At 40.3% G+C, this 20942-nt stretch overlaps 1 protein-coding gene across 1 annotated transcript; it reads left to right on the top strand.

The window, feature by feature from the left end:
• Positions 1-753: 753 nt before the first annotated feature.
• rab5aa (RAB5A, member RAS oncogene family, a) lies at positions 754-19823 on the top strand. Its single transcript, XM_072676470.1, has 6 exons — positions 754-905; positions 6085-6300; positions 11740-11891; positions 14797-14919; positions 16360-16453; positions 18255-19823. The coding sequence occupies exons 2-6, from the start codon at positions 6135-6137 to the stop codon at positions 18368-18370; spliced, it is 651 nt and encodes a 216-aa protein (XP_072532571.1). The 5' UTR covers positions 754-905; positions 6085-6134; the 3' UTR covers positions 18371-19823.
• Positions 19824-20942: the final 1119 nt, after the last annotated feature.

The raw sequence follows: 20942 nt of genomic DNA, 5'->3' as shown, positions 1-20942 counted from the left end.
CCACCTAGCAACATTACAGCAATTACTTAGCAACACCATAGCAACCACAAATCAAACCAATAGCAACCAGATAGTAACATCATAGCAACCACCTAGCAACATTACAGCAATTACTTAGCAACACCATAGCAACCACAAACCAAACCAATAGCAACCAGATTGTAACATCATAGCAACCACCCAGCAACATTATAGCAACCACTTAGCAACACCATAGCAACCACAAATCAAACCAATAGCAACCAGATAGCAACATCATAGCAACCACCTAGCAACACTATAACAACTGCTTAGCAACACCATATCATAATTCTAGGGTTAGGGTTAGGACAACATAGCAACAGCCTAGCAACTGCCTGGAAGTGCAAACCACTTTTGGAAGCTGCTCAACCATTAGATATGTGTTTATGTCAGGAAATATGCGTTTCTATTTATTTTATAAAGTATATAAAAAAGTAAATGGCCAAAAGCTACTGAGGTAGAATATATATATATATATATATATATTCTCCTTCTACATCATTTTATCCATTAATTAATAATTATTGCTTTATATTTATTTGTATTGTATTTATTTGTAAATATTAATACTTTTTTAATATTAAAAAGCGTTTAGCTGTAGTATTAATACTGACAGTCTGTGAATTACATTAATTATTATTAATTATAATATTAGTAAATTATATTATAATAGCAGAGGCCTGCACAGGAAGTGCGTTGCTGCGGGCCAGAACTGACGTGGCGCGAGGGGCGGAAGTGGATGTTTGTGTTTTGGTTGTAGAGGGAAGTGAAGAGCGAGAGAGACATCACCCCCCCGAACCGGACCGACACCCACCCAGCCCGGAGCCCGTCCGTCCCAACCGCCCCGAGCCGCCCGGACCGCCCGGACCGCGTCACACATCCAGGTAAAACAGCTCGCGAGGCAGATCGGTTAGTGGAACCGCGGGACTGTTAGCCTGTTAGCCTGTTAGCTGTTAGCGGAACCGAGCGGCGGTGAACCCGAGGCCGCTGCCAGATTCTGCTCCTAAACAGCGCTGACTCGGTCCGCCCGGTTCCGGAGGGGCTCGGATTAAGCTCCACTGCCTGATGTGGAGGTGATGATGTCGGTGTTGTCAGTCTGAGGCGCGGCTAAACTGCCCTGATCGATCTTCAGGCCGGAGCTCCTGTCATAAACAAGCCGCCTCCCCGCCCGTCCTGCAGAACCAGAACTCAGAAACCAGTCCGGAGAGGTTCTGCTGCGGTTCTGGGTCCAGTTTACAGCTGGTAGGCCGCGTTAACCCAGTCTGAGAGTGTTTCCTAACATATGACGACCTTCAAACGTAGCCAGAGTTTAGCTATGTAAAACAGAGGAACTGAGAGAGTGAGGGCTAATGAGCTTTACCCGGCATACTGGTTTTATACTGGGCCATAGACTGGTTTTATACTGGGCCATAGACTGGTTTTATACTGGGCCATAGACTGGTTTTATACTGGGCCATCTTCAGATAAGAGGGGCTGTCCACATACCCGGCATACTGGTTTTATACTGGGCCATAGACTGGTTTTATACTGGGCCATAGACTGGTTTTATACTGGGCCATAGACTGGTTTTATACTGGGCCATAGACTGGTTTTATACTGGGCCATAGACTGGTTTTATACTGGGCCATCTTCAGATAAGAGGGGCTGTCCACATACCTGGCATACTGGTTTTATACTGGGCCATCTTCAGATAAGAGGGGCTGTCTACATACCTGGCATACTGGTTTTATACTGGGCCATCTTCAGATAAGAGGGGCTGTCTACATACCTGGCATACTGGTTTTATACTGGGCCATAGACTGGTTTTATACTGGGCCATAGACTGGTTTTATACTGGGCCATAGACTGGTTTTATACTGGGCCATAGACTGGTTTTATACTGGGCCATCTTCAGATAAGAGGGGCTGTCCACATACCTGGCATACTGGTTTTATACTGGGCCATCTTCAGATAAGAGGGGCTGTCCACATACCTGGCATACTGGTTTTATACTGGGCCATCTTCAGATAAGAGGGGCTGTCTACATACCTGGCATACTGGTTTTATACTGGGCCATAGACTGGTTTTATACTGGGCCATAGACTGGTTTTATACTGGGCCATAGACTGGTTTTATACTGGGCCATAGACTGGTTTTATACTGGGCCATAGACTGGTTTTATACTGGGCCATCTTCAGATAAGAGGGGCTGTCCACATACCTGGCATACTGGTTTTATACTGGGCCATAGACTGGTTTTATACTGGGCCATAGACTGGTTTTATACTGGGCCATAGACTGGTTTTATACTGGGCCATCTTCAGATAAGAGGGGCTGTCCACATACCCGGCATACTGGTTTTATACTGGGCCATCTTCAGATAAGAGGGGCTGTCCACATACCCGGCATACTGGTTTTATACTGGGCCATCTTCAGATAAGAGGGGCTGTCCACATACCTGGCATACTGGTTTTATACTGGGCCATAGACTGGTTTTATACTGGGCCATCTTCAGATAAGAGGGGCTGTCCACATACCCGGCATACTGGTTTTATACTGGGCCATAGACTGGTTTTATACTGGGCCATCTTCAGATAAGAGGGGCTGTCCACATACCCGGCATACTGGTTTTATACTGGGCCATCTTCAGATAAGAGGGGCTGTCCACATATCCGGCATACTGGTTTTATACTGGGCCATCTTCAGATAATAGGGGCTGTCCACATACCCGGCATACTGGTTTTATACTGGGCCATAGACTGGTTTTATACTGGGCCATCTTCAGATAATAGGGGCTGTCCACATACCCGGCATACTGGTTTTATACTGGGCCATAGACTGGTTTTATACTGGGCCATCTTCAGATAAGAGGGGCTGTCCACATACCCGGCATACTGGTTTTATACTGGGCCATAGACTGGTTTTATACTGGGCCATCTTCAGATAAGAGGGGCTGTCCACATACCCGGCATACTGGTTTTATACTGGGCCATCTTCAGATAAGAGGGGCTGTCCACATACCCGGCATACTGGTTTTATACTGGGCCATAGACTGGTTTCATACTGGGCCATCTTCAGATAAGAGGGGCTGTCCACATACCCGGCATACTGGTTTTATACTGGGAGAGCTTGTAGATTAACACTTTGTTTTGTGGGGCAGTTTGACTGGTTACGACAATGATCAGGTGAAGACAATGTTCAGTCAAGAAAATGCTCCCAGTATAAAACCAGTTTGTTGAATTTTTGAATAGCCTCGTTTATCACAAAATGCTCCCAGTATAAAACCAGTTGGTATGTGTTAAGCCTCACTTATCACAAAATGTTCCCAGTATAAAACTATCTAATAGGATGTTTGGATGGTCTATCAGAACATACTCCCAGTATAAAACCAGTTGGTATTATGTGTGGATAGACTCACCAGAACATACTCCCAGTATAAAACCAGTTTGTTGGATATTTAAATAGCCTTGTTTATCTGAAAACGCTCCCAGTATAAAACCATTTAGTAGCATGTGTGGATGACCTCATTTATCACAAAATGCTCCCAGTATAAAACCAGTTGGTAGTATGTGTTAGGCCTCACTTATCAGAAAATACTACTAACTGGTTTTATACTGGGAGCATGTGTGGATAGATCAGACAGTGCTCCCCATATAAGTACATATTTAGGCTTTGTTCTAGCCTGAATCACTAAAATACTTAGTCCAGCCCAAATACCATCAAGGCAGGTGATACCGTGCAGGTTTTACTAAAAGCTACACTGCTGACATGCTTTTTTTTTTTTGCTGAATGTTTTGGTGACAGCATCAGCAGACCAGGGTAATCCAGCCCTGTGTGTAAGCTTCCTAGAATGGCCTGTGAGCAGTGCAGCGTTTGTTTGGTCTGTCATCATGACGCTGTGTGGACAGTAACCACTAAGTCTCCAGTGCTGGGCTTTTCATTCCAGAGATAAATGCAGTGTTTGTGCCGTCGGCCACAGAGACCTGTACACGTTACCTGCTGTCATGGTCATTCTTTGTGCATCTGGTATTCTCGTAATTTTCTGTCGTGGCGTTCATACATCAGGCAGGTCTTCATTTAAGCCATTTTAGGGGTGGTCAGTATTACAGTATTTTATTGTGTTGTGATCAATGTAGTTATTGTGATACACAGTATACTTTTCTGAGCATGTTGTAGATATTATCAGTTACCACATTTTGCTAACGAGAGTGTAATCAGTGCTGTTTAATTGGAGAAAGTGCAGCACATTTTCAATAGAAGTTTTCAGTACTTTAGTACTAATTTTAATAGTACTGTGCAACATTTTGGCCATGTCAGCAGATTGTCAACTATTTATCTTGACAATAAGTGTATTTCGCTCTTTTGTGAAAGTATATATCATTAGAATAGATGCAAGTGGAGAAAATATACACATATATAAATACTTACTCCAATCAGCCATAACATTACTACCACCTAATACCTGCCTAATATTGAGTATCCCCCCCCTTGTGTTGCCACAACAGATCTGACCATTCAAGGCATGGACTCCACACGGCCTCTGAAGGGCATCCTGTGATATCTGGCACCAAAATATTAGCAGCAGGTCCTACAAAATAAATTAAGTTGTGGGACGAGACGTCCATGAGCATCTTTGAGCCTTGGGTGCCCACCATGACCACATGACAGTTGTCCCGTATTGTGGCACTTTTGTTAGGTTCTTACCACTGCACACCGGAAACACCCCATAGGATCCTGCCTGATGTTCTGGAGATGTTCTGACTCAGTCATTATCTAGAACATCACAGTTTGGTTCTTGTCAAAGTGTCTTAGATTCTTACGCTTGTCCATTTTTCCTGCTTCATCACCGTCATCATCTTCAAGAACTGACCGTTCACTGACTAATATGTAGATCCACCCCTTGAAAGGAGACACTGTAGATGAAGATAATTCTTTTTTTTTAATGTTATGGCTGATTTGTGTCTGTAAAAGTAAGCAATTGAAAACAGTAGAAATGTTAAGAAGTAGCTGGATTAAAATATTTTTATATACTTTTGTTTTTCTTCTGTAATGTGGGCATTTGTGTATGTATGTGTATATGATAATTTAGGGAAAAGTTTGCATATTAATGAAGCAAAGTGTTTAAACTGGTGACATTTGATCCTGTGTGCTCTGATGATGCTGCAAAATTCACACATTACTCTAATATATTTCCTGCTGCTAATAAAAGTCTGATTACATAATACTATATTAAGAACCGTAAGCCCCAGCCTGTCATGTAGCTGTCAGACTGTTAGCATTTCTCCAGACTAGGCATAACATAATGTTTGTTTTGACAATATCTTGCCTGGATCATGCTGTTCCTCAGTTATTACCATGTAGGACCCATTATTTCTCAGCTTCTCACTGCTTAAGCCTTGGAGGACATTGGTCAGAACATCTATGTTGGATCATTTGACAGAGCTCCTTGCACAGTGTGCACACACCGATATCTGGGCTCAGTCTAAATCTTTTGCCTATTGAATGTCAACTTGGGGCCAAAAGCCAAAGATATTAGGCCTATTGTTTCTGTGGAATGCAATGCGTAAGCAGATGTCTGGGAAACCTTAGTAAGTCATGATACGCCATGGCTGATTTAGATATTCCAGAAGAAGATGGCCTAGTATGACCAGACTTGGCCTGGTTTGGGAGTGGATTGCCTATACTGGCCTATACTGGTTGATTTATGGCAGAATTTCATCACAACCAGTAATCAGAGACTGAACGGTGGTGAAGGCTGTCTCTGTGTAATCATATGCAGTGGTGGACTGTGAGTGTCTCGTCTACATTATGGCGAAATGTTAGCAGTAGAACTTGTTTAGCACTTGTTTGGCCAATGGCTAATGAAGTGAGAGCAGTGAGTCAGCTTACTGTTCACACGTAAGGCCAAAAAAAATAACCAACACAATCACGTTTGTACAAAGCGTACAAAAGCCGATCCCAAAGCCAAGAGAACGCCAGAACGAGGCCTTTAGAACTACACGGGCAACCAGACCAGGAGGGAGAAACCAGACGGCCAGTGGTCAATGTGAAAGTGCTCATTTCTTCTTTTTTTTAATCTTTGTAGCTCTTACTGGAACAGTGTGCCAGAAGGAGAAGGGGACATTGACCGCTGTCATGGCCAATCGGGGAGGAGCGACCCGGCCCAATGGGCCCAACGCGGGCAATAAGATCTGCCAGTTCAAATTGGTCTTGCTGGGAGAGTCAGCCGTGGGCAAGTCCAGCCTTGTGCTTCGTTTCGTCAAGGGCCAGTTCCATGAGTTTCAGGAGAGCACAATAGGAGGTAAGGTCACGTTTTGTGTGATCAGTTATGTTCTATTACCATTAGAGGAGATGGAGAGTCCATACAGGACCATAGTGATTCAGTCTTGCCTCACTGGTTTCTTTAACCCCGAGTCAGCTCATTCACTTTAACTGATCTCATTAGAAACCCACACTGTTGATTGTAAATAATTGAAACTTAAATAGGAAACCGAATGTGGTCTAGAAAAAAACCTGCTGGCTCATGAGTACCATGCATTTTACCAGCTGTGGTCACGTTTGGGGTCAGATCAGATCAGAGTGTTTTTAAAGCCTTTTTGAACCATTTGGTAGCCATTGAGTCCTAAAACATGGGTGTAAGAAAATATGGATATATCGAAGTACAGTGATATAATGGTTTTAAATACTGTATCAAATCATAGTATTGACTTTTAATTAACGGTTTAGATGTAAAGGTTGGCACTACCATGCTTTTCAATCATTTTCATGTACTGTTAATGTTTTATTTCTCAACATTGTGTGTATATATATATATATATATATATATATATATATATATATATATATATATATATATATATATATATAAACAGTCATGCCCGAAAGTATTCATACCCCTGGCAAAGTTTGACTTAAATTTACTTTTATTTAACCAGAAGTTATATTTTTGCCTTGAAACGACACAGGCATCTCCCAGGAGATAACACGATGATGTACAAGAGGCATCATTGTGGGAAAAAGTATTTCTCAGCTTTTATACACATTTGAACAAAAAGTGGCATGTCCAAAATTATTCATACCCTTTGAAAACTGTCACAGTATATGGGAAAATCCAAAGTTCTATACCATTCCAAATAGTCCAAGCTGTTTTAAAGCATCCTAATTACCCTGATTCATTGGGAACAGCTGTTTTAATCAACTCAACAGGAGAAAAACAGCAGCTCTCTGCAGTTGGTTTGTGGACAGTCATGGCTAAGACAAAGGAGCTCACTAAGGACCTGCGGCTGTGCATTGTGGCCGCTCACAAGTCAGGAAAGGGCTATAAAGCCATATCAAAATGTTTTCAAGTTCCAGTGGCTACAGTGCAAAGTATTATTAAAAAATACAAGAAGTTCCGCACTGTGGAAAATCTCAGAAGATGTGGTCGGAAGCCAAAAGTGACACCTGTGCTGGCCAGGAGAATAGTGAGAGAGGTGAAGAAAAATCCAAGGATCACCACCAAGGCCATCCTGGTGAATCTGGACTCTGCTGGTGGCGACATCTCAAGGCAGACAGTTCAACGGACACTGCACACTGCTGGGTTCCACGGACGCAGGCCAAGGAGGACACCACTTCTCCAGAAAAGACACACAAAAGCCCGCTTGACCTTTGCAAATGCTCATCTGGACAAAGAAGAAGACTTCTGGTGTTCTGTTTTATGGTCAGATGAAACAAAAATTGAATTGTTTGGCCACAATGATGTGTGCACCATTTGGCGTAAAAAAGGAGAAGCCTTCAACCCTAAGAACACCATCCCCACTGTCAAACATGGTGGTGGGAACCAAATGTTTTGGGGGTGTTTTTCAGCCAATGGACCAGGGAACTTGATCGCAGTAAATGGCACCATGAAAAAAGAGCAATACATCAAGATTCTCAACAACAACATCAGGCAGTCTGCAGAGAAACTTGGCCTTGGGAACCGGTGGACATTTCAGCATGACAACGACCCAAAACACACAGCCAAAGTGGTGAAGAAATGGTTAGCAGACAAAAACATTAATGTTTTGCAGTGGCCCAGCCAGAGTCCTGACTTAAATCCAATTGAGAATCTGTGGAGGGAGCTAAAGATCAGGGTGATGGCAAGGAGACCCTCGAACCCTCGAAAGAGTTGGAGCTCATCACTAAAGATGAATGGGCAAAAATACCAGTGGAGACATGCAAAAAGCTGGTCAGCAATTACAGGAAGCGTTTGATTGCTGTAATAGCCAATAAAGGCTTTTCTATTAATTATTGAGAAGGGTATGAATAATTTTGGACATGCCACTTTTTGTTCAAATGTGTATAAAAGCTGAGAAATATTTTTTCCCACAATGATGCCTCTTGTACATCATCGTGTTATCTCCTGGGAGATGCCTGTGTCATTTCCAGGCAAAAATATAATTTCTGGTTAAATAAAAGTAAATTTAAGTCAAACTTTGACAGGGGTATGAATACTTTCGGGCATGACTGTGTATATATATATATATATCAATCAACTGGGAGAGGTTTTCCCACTCCTCGCAGAATTCTTTCAGCTGTTTGATTTTTCAACTTTAGTTTTTTGACCGATACTCTCAAGTTTTCTTCAAATACCATCTGATATAATAAATAATCACATTAAAAAAAGAATGCATAAAAACACAGCAATATGAGACATGTCCTGTTTTTATTAAGAAAATATATCCACCACCCCCCTGTGTGAAAAAGTGAATAACAGCTGGCTTCATGGATGGGCTTTGGCCACTCCTCTTTGCAGAACTGCTTAGGCTCATATTTGTAGGCCTTCAAAATATTCTTGTTTCAAGTCCTGCTACAGCATTTCTGTATGGATTAGATCGGGACCTTGACTGGGCCATTCCAAAAGTGTGTGATCTTATTTTTAACCATTTTTAACCATTGTGAGGTAGACCTGCTTATGTGCTTTGGATCATCGTCCTGTTGCCTAACCCAACTGTGCTTCAGCTTCAGCTTCCAGGCTGATGACTTGAAGATGATCTGATCCTTTATCTCTAATAGAATAAAACTGTATGCCACATTCGCAAAACTTTTCTAAGAAATGTGGGTCAAATGCAGAGAATGTTGGGCTGTATTTTACATCATAAGAGTGCAAAGATCAAATGCACTACAGTATAAAGATTTGGTGTAGTGGTTGGAGTGGCACAGTTCTGCCTTCCCTAGGGTTTGATTTCCTGGCTGGGCAAGCACATCACTGTAAACCATTAAGAGTGTTTGGGCAAGAGTCTTGAGCGTCTTTGTCTGTTTGCCATCTAATGTCACTTGTTTATTCTTGATAAGATAAAAATATCCATTCTTTGTCAGTCTGATTGTATCTGTTCCCTTTTGTAGCTCTGGCAAAAAAAAAAACAAAAAAAAACACAGTAATCACCTGGTTGGTCCTACAAATTTATTCGTATTTATATTATTAATTTAGGAAATGTATTTATGACTGCTTACATGGAAAACTTATTTAGCTCAAGCGAGTGTGTAAACCTGTAATAATTACTGGATTAAGTCATTTGAATTGATATGCTGAAGTAAATAAAAAACATACATCAGTGGAAACTCAGCTCCTAAATATGGCAATTAATCAGTAGCAGAGTGGCTAGACAAAGTTCCACGGTTGGCCAGTTTGTAGTCCTCAGAGATCTCAGCCTTGCTGTTTATGATTTAAAGCACGGGCAGATATTCCAGCATACATTAACTATTGTGTTTAGAGAACTACAGCAGTTGTGCAGAACCACAGCAGCTACAGTAAGCATTTTGTTGAGGTTCCTGACAATACACTTCTGCTAATTAGTAAATATGAGGTTACAGCCTTTTGTTTATCTTTGATTATCTTCCTGTTAGTTAAAGATATGGGTGTGTTAAACAGTTAATATGACTTGAATGATCAGGTACGTTTTGGAGTTGTTTGTGCAACAATTAGTATACCTATTTTTTAGATTCTTAACCTAAGTCAGTTGTATATGCTTTGGTAACACTTTATTTTGAGGTTTAAGTCTTAACGATTACTTGACTATTAGCAAGCAATTACTAACAGCCAAGTTAATCGAAACTTATCATTTCTAATCATACTTTATAGGATTTACAATTCTCTTTTACTTGTCTTAGTTTCTTTTGGAATCTTACGTCCACTACATTTGTAAGTACTAACTAAAGGTCAGGCAGAGTATTACAAATTCTCCTTTTTGGTTGGTTTTATGGCCAAATTCATTAATAAGATAAGCTAAGATAATCCTTTATTATTCCCACAGTGGGGAAATTCTCAGTGTCACAGCAGAAAGGGATAGCAAGACACTCAGTTACAAAATCGTAGATAAATAATTTACAATATGCATTTACATTTACGGCATTTAGCAGATGCTCTTATCCAGAGCGACTTACAAAGTGCTTTGCTATTTACCCAAGAAAAGCCTCAGCTAGTTAGAATAGACTAATAATACAAAAGATACCTCCAAGCTTAGACATTGCTAAACACAATATAATAAGGCGACCATAGAACTATTCGTCCAAGTACTCTCTGAAGAGGTGGGTCTTCAGTCTGCGTTTGAAGACAGCGAGCAACTCGGCCGTTCAGACACCCAGGGGCAGCTCGTTCCACCACTTTGGTGCAGGACAGAAAAAAGCCTGGACGCTTGTCTTCCGCGAATTTTGAGGGATGGCGGGTCGAGCCGAGCCGTACTTGAAGCTCGAAGGGCTCTTGGTGCGGATCGGCTTTTGACCATTGCCATCAAGTACGGAGGGGCTGGTCCAGTCTTGGCTTTGTAGGCCAGCGTCAGGGTTTTGAATCTGATGCGGGCAACAGGAAGCCAGTGGAGAGAACGCAACAGTGGAGTGACATGGCTGAATTTAGGGACTATATACACAATATAAATAAGAATTAAAAAAGCAATAACAATATTATTATATATATTGTTATTATATATACAATATTATATTATTTAAGTTATTGCAAATTACTCTTAATTGCATGTGTGGGGGGGTATTGCACATAGTATTTTTACATTAATAACATTTTTAACAGCTTTTTATCATCTGCATCTAGTTTTAAAGTAGTTTGTAAGCTCCTCTTGCATAAATAGTTTCCAAACGTCATACTGAACGTCATGAACTTAGGAGTCTGACTAATGTTGTAAAAATACAGATGGATGACTTGTCAATCTTCTGCTGCTTGTTTTTTTTTTTTATGCAATTGGCCTGCGTTTGAACACAATACTGATCAAAACACAATTCTAAGTACATTTATATCCCATTTCTGAGTTTGCAAAACTTACAAATTTTATGTTTCTATTTACTTTTATAGTATTAAGAACTTGGAAATAGTTATTTTATAGTTAAGAGTTGTTAAGTGTTTCCAATGCTTTTCCATTGAATTAGAAAAATAAAGCTAATAAAAATAAATTCCGATCTCTGATAAATTGTGTATTTTGATAGAAAAGCTACTGAATAATAACATTTGTTGTGTTTATTTATTTTTTAGAATATAAATAATGTTTTTTGTCTGTTTATATTGTTAGTAAACACTAATACATGGAAGGAATTCATTTTCAGTTTGTTTGTATTATAATTCTCATTACTCTCTATGTATATTTAGGGGTTTGATGACGAGTGCAGATGAAATTAGAGGGAAAGCAAATCTGTATGCTTCAGTAGTGTTGAAGGGAGCCGTGAGTGATGGTGCTGTGTACTGACCTCTCCTTGAATGTGTTTTTATTGGTCCCAGCGGCCTTCCTGACGCAGACAGTGTGCCTGGATGACACAACGGTCAAGTTTGAGATTTGGGACACAGCCGGACAGGAGCGCTACCACAGCCTGGCTCCCATGTACTACAGAGGCGCCCAAGCGGCCATCGTGGTCTATGACATCACCAATGAAGTGAGTCACTGGTGTGTGGATTCACCGCAGCGAGTTAATGTGACATGTTCACTCTAACACTAGTACTGCAGTTCTACATACTTTTTTTTTTTTTTTTTTTTTTTTTTTTTTTTTTTTTTTTTTTTTTTACTACTACATACTGTTTTCACTCTAAAGAGAGACCAAGTATAAGTTCAAGTTACTTAAATTTCAGTTTTTTTCAACCTGTACTGATTTAAAATGTTGATCAGATCTAATCAAAAAAATATTTGTTTATATATAATCCTACATTTTTGGTTGGTGACAAAGACGTTAATAAGTTGTAGGCGAAGCAAGTTTATTTATCACTTTTTAAACACCGTCGCAAATCAGAGTGCATAGTTCAATATTTTATAAACAGAAAATTACACAACAAAAATGAAAGCTTAAAAAAAAATCATACATTTAAAAAAATATTTAGTAGTAATAATTTAGCAGCCGTAACTGCTCAAAAATATAACCTCAAGAGTATTACCATCCTCTAAGCTGTTAATCCTTGGGATGCACATGCTTCCAACCTCCCAAAACCTCCAGGAGTTGATAAAGCTTAGGAGTAATTTCCAGCACCTCCAGTAGTAGCAGTAATAATAATATTAATAATATAATATAATAATAATAATAGTTTAAAAGCACTACATCTAAAACATCTACCATTGCTCCAAAGTGCTTTATACAGATACACATTAACTTGAAGACTGAAAGAAAGAGACAGATATTAACTGAAAGTGTAAGAAATGGAGGAAAATACATTAAAAGGGGAGATAAACATAAAAACAAAATTGATTTCCAGAGAATCATTTTTGTGCAAAGTTGAGTTTAGGAGTCAAAGAAGGAACAAAAAATAAAACACATCTACATCTTAATCTACATGTACATCTATATCAGTCTACATGCACATTCATCTACCTACATCTATACCAAACTACCTACATGTTTATCCATCTACATATTTACATGCATATCCATCTCTCTCTCCATCCCATCCCTCCATCTCATATAGAAAGTATGTGGGTAGATATAGATAGTTTGATGTACATGTGAGAGTGTTATATATACACACATACATACACCAACCTATCTATATCTACCTACATAAATATCCACCTACTCACATCTATATCTACATCTCAAAATATATCTACATGTAGATCTATATAGCTCCATCTATATCTCAAAATCTATGTACATCTCTAGCTATACATCTAGCTACATGTACTTCCAAATATCTACTTCTACCTACATGTACATCTCTAGCTTTTTTTTTTTTTCCTCCAAACATTCAGTCACCTGACCTGTCTTAATCCATAATCGTAACTCTGGCAGTTTTATGAAATAAAACACTCAATGGCTGTAATATCATACACCACTTCTTTTATTCAACTGCATGTATTTTAATATTGACCTCTAACCATTTAATATCACTTAGTCCAGGTCAGTGGTCACTCAGGACGCTAGTTTCATAGTCTTTAATAGTCATCTTACCGCAGTAAAAAAGAGAAGAGGGTAATTTATACTGAAGAATAAAAGTTCATTGTGAATCCATTAAGCACAGGGTTCTCTTGACAGTTGTGGCAGATGGTGCTAAATTGTCTAGCAATTTCTTTTAACTGTTAAACAAATTAAACTGTCAAACTGTCCGATGTCTTTAAAACTCTTGTTTTCTTTTTTATTGGTAAGTTCTAGTTTTTCTCTTAAGTATGTAATGAGTCTGGTGAGATGCTTTCTCTGCCGCCCTCTTCAGCATAAACCTCAGTTCTACGGTGGATCTACATCAGTGAGCCAAAACATTATGCCTGATATACTGTTGGTCTTCTGCATTACCACTAAAAGAGCCCCAACATGCCTTACAATAATTATTTCTTAGCAAGTGAAATTCTCCTGAATCTAATCTAAAGATCTGATAGTCCTTATTTCATTTTTTTATTAAACCACATTTTCTGCCAAATGAATAAGACCTGTGTAGTAATATCTGTAATATGTCTACAATAACACAATGATCCCACAATGATTATATGTTTTTAAGAGAATTACACTTGCTTAGATATACATTTTTTTGCAGCAGATCCAGACAGAAGTTGCAAGGTGGTGCCTCCATTGGTTGAATTGATCCTGCTTATCCTACAGATGCATAATCAGATTGACATTTGGAGAATTTGGAAGCCGAAGCCAAACTGTGGCCTCTTTGCCACGTTCCTCAAATCATGTGTCCAACATGTGCAGTGTGGCAGGGCGCATTATCCTTCTGTGGGAAGATCATTCCCACAGGGTGTACTTGGACAGTAGGTGGTGCATGTCAAATTGATGTCCACCCATCGTTTCCCAGCAGAACTTTGACCAGAGCATCTTTGACACTGCCTCCACCAGCTTATCTTTGTCCTGCAGTGTATCCTGGTGCCAACCCACAAGACTCCACTGACCAGTCATCTGGCCAAATCATCTGGTCCTTGTCAAATTCACTCTGATCTTTATGTCGGCCCATTTATTTCCTGCATTCCAACAGGCTGATGACGACTACAACTTGCTGTCAAATATATAATAGGAATTACTTTCTTCGTTTGTAAGTGGTCATAATATTTTGGCTCATCAGGTTATATTAAATTCAGGCATCACTGTAGACATGTTGACCCTGAACATCTCCAAAACATCAGGCAGGACTTGAGGGGTGTTTCTGGTATGCAGTGGTCAGTACTTATCCAAAGTGGTTGACAGCCAGAGAACCGGCGACAGGGTCATGGGTGTCCAAGGCTCATTGATGCACATGGAGGCCTCACCTCCAGGACTTCAAGGATAGGCTGTTTATGTCTTGGTCTTGGTCCCAGTAACCACCACAGCAGGACACCTTCAGAGGTCTTGTGAAGGTCCTGTGCTAATGTTACTCTCTGTTTAGGAGTCTTTTGCAAGAGCAAAGAATTGGGTGAAGGAGCTCCAGAGGCAGGCCAGTCCAAATATTGTCATTGCTCTTTCTGGAAACAAGGCTGACCTCGCTAACAAAAGAGCTGTTGACTTCCAGGTGGGTTTCAAAATATTAAAAAAACAATGTTTAAGTGAATGTATGACTCTTGTTTTTGCACTTTTTTAGTGCTTGTTTCCATGTTTCCAACATTCCTGCAGTCTTAACTTTGAGGTTTTACCTGTTGGCATTTTTAATTATTTATTTATTTATTTTTACAGACATTTTTCTTGTAGAATTTGGTTAAAAAGTGGTTTGTCCAAAAAAAAAAAAAAAAAAACTAATAGAAAAAATTATTTATAGAAATTACACTTGATTACACTGATCCAAGCCTGGTTAGCGCCCCCTAGAGGTTGCTCCGCTGTAACTCCGGCTCAACTGATTATAAAATGGAGAGGATTTTCCCTTCTATTATGCAGCGGTAGTCGGCAGCCGTACGAATGTTAGTGCTCCCACTGGTCACCCTGGTGATGTCTAAAGCAGAAAAGCCTCTGATTAACTCCACCCTCGCATTTTTCTAATGTGCTGTGAGGGCTAATACCTGCAGATATAGAGGGTGCCTTTATGAAACATTGCATTGGTGTAGTGTATGGGGTAACATCATTGCTCTCCTAGTGGCAGATGAACCCTGTGGGCATCAGTAGGAGTGCTTGATCACGACTCCCATGTAAAGGTTTTGAATAAGAACGGCAGATAAATGCTGTAAATGTAAATGAATCCCTAAGTTTATGATGTCATTGAGCTTGGGACGGCTTTATCAGGCGGTTGGAAGTTTTCCTGTCTCCTCTAGTTACGCTGTGTTTCACAGCATAGCTGTTAAGAAAGCCTCTGTTTCTCCATTCAGGATCAAGAGCTTTGTTATTCAAATACGCTATATGTCCAAATGTTTGTGGACACCCCTTCTAATGGATGCATTCAGCTACTTTAAGCTTCACCCATTGCTGACACAGATGTGCAAATGCACACACAAAGCTTGTCTAGTTTGACACCTTGCTGCCTAATGCCAGGCGTGGGCTAGAGGGGTGTAAAGCCCCCCAGCATTGAGCTGTGGAGCAGTGGAAGAACTGTGTTCTCTGGAATGATGGTGGTGGAGCTCCATCCAGTACTTGAGTTGGGAATGAGTTGGGGATGAGGTGGTTTTTAATATATATCCTCAATATCTGAAGGAGCAATGAATAGTTTTGTAGTATAGTGTGGTCCTTCCCAACCCAAATGATCACTTACAGGTATATTTAGCGCCACCTGCTCCTTCAGTTTCTGTTCTTGATCTTTCTCTAAACCAATAATAGGTGAATTTGAAGAGATCAGTATAAATTATTTAATTTTGTCTATATTTGCTTTAGAAAAAACACACACATCTCTCAGAACAGCACAATATGGAAATATATAGTAACGTGGACTTCCACTGGAAATAACTGAACTGCCACACAGATTGCCATGCAGTGCCACAGACAATGTCTTCTGTTTATTGACTCATTTGTCTGGGATGCTGTTTTTCAGGATGCCCAGTCTTATGCAGATGACAACAGCTTGCTATTCATGGAGACATCAGCGAAGACCTCCGTGAATGTGAATGAGATTTTCATGGCCATTGGTATGTCTTTATTTATATCTCAGTGTTACAGCTACTATTAAAAGTCTTTAAAAAAAATCATAAGAGCAATACTTTATGTTCTGCATTTTTATTATTATTATTATTATTATTATTATTATTTATCACGAATAGTCTTTAAGAATAAGAGAAGCTCACTAATATGTCGTTGCTTTCATAGCACATAATGTGGAATCCTGATTTTATGGACCTTAGCTAATATAGCAACACTGATGTATTGTGATGAGCATGGATGTCCTCATCCTGGCATGTTTTAGAGAGTGTTGGCTTGATTCGTCTAATTCACTTTGCAGCAGAAACATCCTGAAAACCTGTGAGAAGGCAGCAGGCAGTCGTGCATTAGAGTGATATGAAATTACAGTATATTGAAAATATTATGTATGAAAATGTGAAATATTAATAATTGAGTTAAAGAGTTCTGATTTAATTTAACTGCAACTTTTTAACTGGTCAGTGTAACGGATCATCAGGGCTGGCTTGTCTGAAAGCATCCAGTGCAAAAAGTAATATTAAGGAGTCAACCGGCATCACACACATCTATCTCTCTATCTCTCTATCTATCTCTCTATCTCTCTATCTCTCTATCTATCTCTCTATCTATCTCTCTCATTGTCTTAACACTGAGGTCTTTTTTGGAATACTGGGCTCAGGTTTGTTAGCCAGACTGGGTCATAATATCAAACGAACTATAAAATAGTCATTAAAAAAACGGTTTCCTGTTGCCTGGCATATTTGATCTAAACCGTACAGCTGTTTTATTAATAAAAATACAAATCAAATTGAAATCAGTTTCAGTCCATAAGTTTTCAGATCGGATGGTTAAAAACTGGATCGGGACGTCCTTAGAAATGGTGTCTTTTTAACTATGTACCTTTATTCAACTTGCGTATGTTAGTAAAGGGTGAGTGGCTGTTTTTATGAGCTTTTAATTGGGAATTGACCGCAGAATGTCACCAGAGAGCACTGAGGTCACCCAGTGTGGCCATAGCAGGCTGAAAAGGTTGTTCAGTCCAAAGAACGTTAAGAGTAGTGCAGAGAATCTGTCTCCATGTGACAAAATACAACAATAATAATGACCGGCTAATTGTTGTCATGGTGTGTAACGCCTTGTTACTACTGACTAGGTAGCTTTAACTACAGCTGACTAGTTGGACTTAATAATCAGTCGACAGACGAGCTTGGTTATTGAATCAGAATAGATTGACCTTTTTAATTTGATTGATTGAGTATTATCAAATAATTGTTGCTGCCCCACATTCCTAAAAATAAAAATGCTGCCAAAAGGTTCTTTGAGCAGTGCCATAAAACCCTGGTCCAGATTTAAAGACCTGTGGTTTATGGCATTGCTCGCAGAACCTTTAATTGTGTGGGGTTGCAAAAGGTTCCTTGAGCAGTGCCAAAAACTCAGGTCTTTAAATCTGGACCTTGAATACAGTTTCCAGGCCTGGGTTTTGTCCTCGCTGAACATTAAAGGAAAAAACAATTAATGTAATTGATTGGCCATGTAGTGTCCCACCTACCAAGAATTACAAAGTCCAGACCTGGAAACTGGATTTAAGGTCCAGATTGGAAAACCTCTGCTATAGAAGAACCAAATTTAAGATTTGATGAACAGACATTTTAATAATTAAATATAAAATAATAAATGTTTACATTCTGCAGATTTTTTCACACACACTGATTCCTTCATATTTTATAGTGTAGCAAACCTCTTTCTGTAATTGGTCCACTGTTTCAGGTGTGTTTGGTCTAATTTGTGGTCCTGTTTGTATTTGTATTCTAGCTAAAAGGTTGCCCAAGAGTGAGCCCCAGGCTTCTGGAACCAACAGTGGGCGGAGTAGGGGCGTGGACCTAACTGAGACAGCCCCGCCCGCCAAGGCCCCCTGCTGCAGCAACTAATGCAAACACCCCGCACACCAAACTCTGTTACCACAACAACTAACGCAAGGCCCCGCCCCTCCCTGCTCTGTTCACTTCCATAACTCGGTGGCCAGCAGTAACAAAAGCTCTGCCCTGCCCTTCTGCGTCTTCTTGTCCTGTACAGGCCCTTCATTCTGCTTTCTGAAGGTTACGGCTCGTGTCCAAACATCACTCTGAGCTTTCACAAATGCTCATCACAAAATCCCTCCTTATGCCATTGGCTAGCCTGAGGCAAGAGGGCAGGGCTTCTGCAAGAATCCTTCCCTTCCCCCTCCCATCCCGTCATAGCTAAAGACTCTAGCTTCTATTTCTCAGACATAACTTTCTTTTTTTTTTTTTTTTTTTTTTTTTTTAGTTTCTTTATTTTCACCTTTTTTTTATTGTTTTTGTTTTATAGAAATGTACTTTGCAGAATAATGGATGCATGTTTCACTACAAGGCCTAAAGTAAATCAAAAGTTTTAACCTTATTCAACGGTGAGATGGATTGCCCATGACCCCTCTTTTCCCTTTCTTGTTTCCACCCCCCCCCCCCCCCTTCCACACACCTCCCCACCCACCAGCACCTTCTCCCTGTAGCCCTGCTCTGCTTTTGGATGCCCCTAGTGGCCACGTGCAATAGAGCTGACTGCCCACTTCTTCTGATTGAACTAACCACCCTGTTATTAACATACTTATGCGCACACCCACATACACACACACACACACACACACACACACACACACACACACACACACACACACACACACACATGCACACACACACACACACCTACAGCTGTTGTTCATCCCCCCCCCTCCTTTAAACCTTTACTATTATGTCAGCACAGTTATTTTGGCAGTGTGAGAGTGTGTCTGTGTGTCAGTCAGCATGTTGGAGAATGCACAGGGGTCTACATCTACACCATGACACTGCAGTCCTGTAGTGAAAACCCTTCACACACTTCCACAGACCAGACCAGAGATATCGTCCTTTATTCTCCCAGCCCTTCCTCAAATACAAGCCTGATGCTCTCTTTCTCTCGGTCTGTCTCTCTCTCTGTCTGTCTGTCTGTCTTTCTCTCTCTCTCTCTCTGGTTTTAACACACCCAGGTGTTTCTTACTCCATGCCTTGCACTAATTTTGTTCATGACTTTATCTGCTCTAAATACAGCCAGAGTGATATAAATATATATATAAATAATTTACTGTAAATAGGGTGTTGCAATGTAGTCTACTTTTTCCATTTACTGTTGCAGAACTAATGCTTGATAGGGAGTTGTCTAGATAATCATTAAAAGAATTGTACAGTAACCAGAAACTGCTTTGATAGGGGTTTGGACTTATGTTTCTTTTTTTTCCACAAAAAAATGGTTAAATTATAATCAATGGTGGTCTTATAAATGTATGTAGTGTTATTAACAAAAACAAAATAAGAGAAACAAATATCAAAATCTTCTCGTTGTCTTTTGTTGTTTGTTATCACTGAGCATTTATATTTAAAGCAACGTTAATTTGACCCTAAACCAGCAGCTTCAGGATCATGTTGATGCTCCTCCACTGACTGGAACAGGGGGAGAACAGCGTCTCCGTCATTCCCACTCCAGGCCGGAGCGCTGCTGCTGCTACTGCACTATGGAGGTTTGATGGTGGAGCTGCAGGAGGAGAACCTCTCTCCAGAACTGCTGAGTAACACTGCAGAACCCATAGAGTCATATTAGTGTAGAATCCTGTAGTATTACTCTACCACCTCAGCCCACATGCTGCTCTACCTTCAGATCAAGCGTCTGCAGCTCTCACACTGTCCAGAAATGCATGTTTACAGCTGCATTTCCATGAGGCGGTGCTCAAAGCGTGATTTGATGGAAGTTGCACTCCCTGACTGTAGGGGAATAAATGTCATGATTTTGTGCCATCTGTGGTGAAACCTCTGACTATTTCGATAAACTAATCAATATAAGCTGCCGTCTAATATGTTATTTTCCATGTTATACAATATACTGTAGCACCGTTCTGTGGCCATCACATCTCACCTTTAATGCTCTCTCACTACAATACCCAGCATGCATTGCAAACACTTAGTTCATAACATAATAAGTAAACACAGAAAGGATTATACACTATAGCTGTCTGCGATCTGCATTAAGCAAGGAATGTACAGTCCTCCCTCAGGTATCCACCCCACCAAAGGTTCTTGTAGTGATCAGTGGGCCTTGAGTGCCTGTGGCCAGGTTGTCCTTCTTTAGAGCACTTTCGATAGGTCAGTACTGACCACTACATACCGAAGGAACACCCCACACAAGACCTGCTTGCTGATGTTCTGGAGATGTTCTGACCCAGTCATTATCTAGAACATCACAGTTTGGTTCTTGACAAAGTGTCTCAGATTCTTACGCTTGTCCATTTTTCCTGCTTCATCACCTTCAAGAACTGACTGTCCACTCACTGCCTAATATGTAGAACCATCCAGTTGTCTGCACATGATCTCCTTCTATTGGCAGTACATCTCTACAGGGAGTAGACAAACTGTGTGTGTGTGTGTGTGTGTGTGTGTGTGTGTGTGTGTGTGCACA

Source organism: Salminus brasiliensis, chromosome 3 (genome assembly GCF_030463535.1).
Source record: "Salminus brasiliensis chromosome 3, fSalBra1.hap2, whole genome shotgun sequence".
Taxonomy (NCBI): domain Eukaryota; kingdom Metazoa; phylum Chordata; class Actinopteri; order Characiformes; family Bryconidae; genus Salminus; species Salminus brasiliensis.
This window is presented reverse-complemented; position numbering and strand designations above follow the sequence as displayed.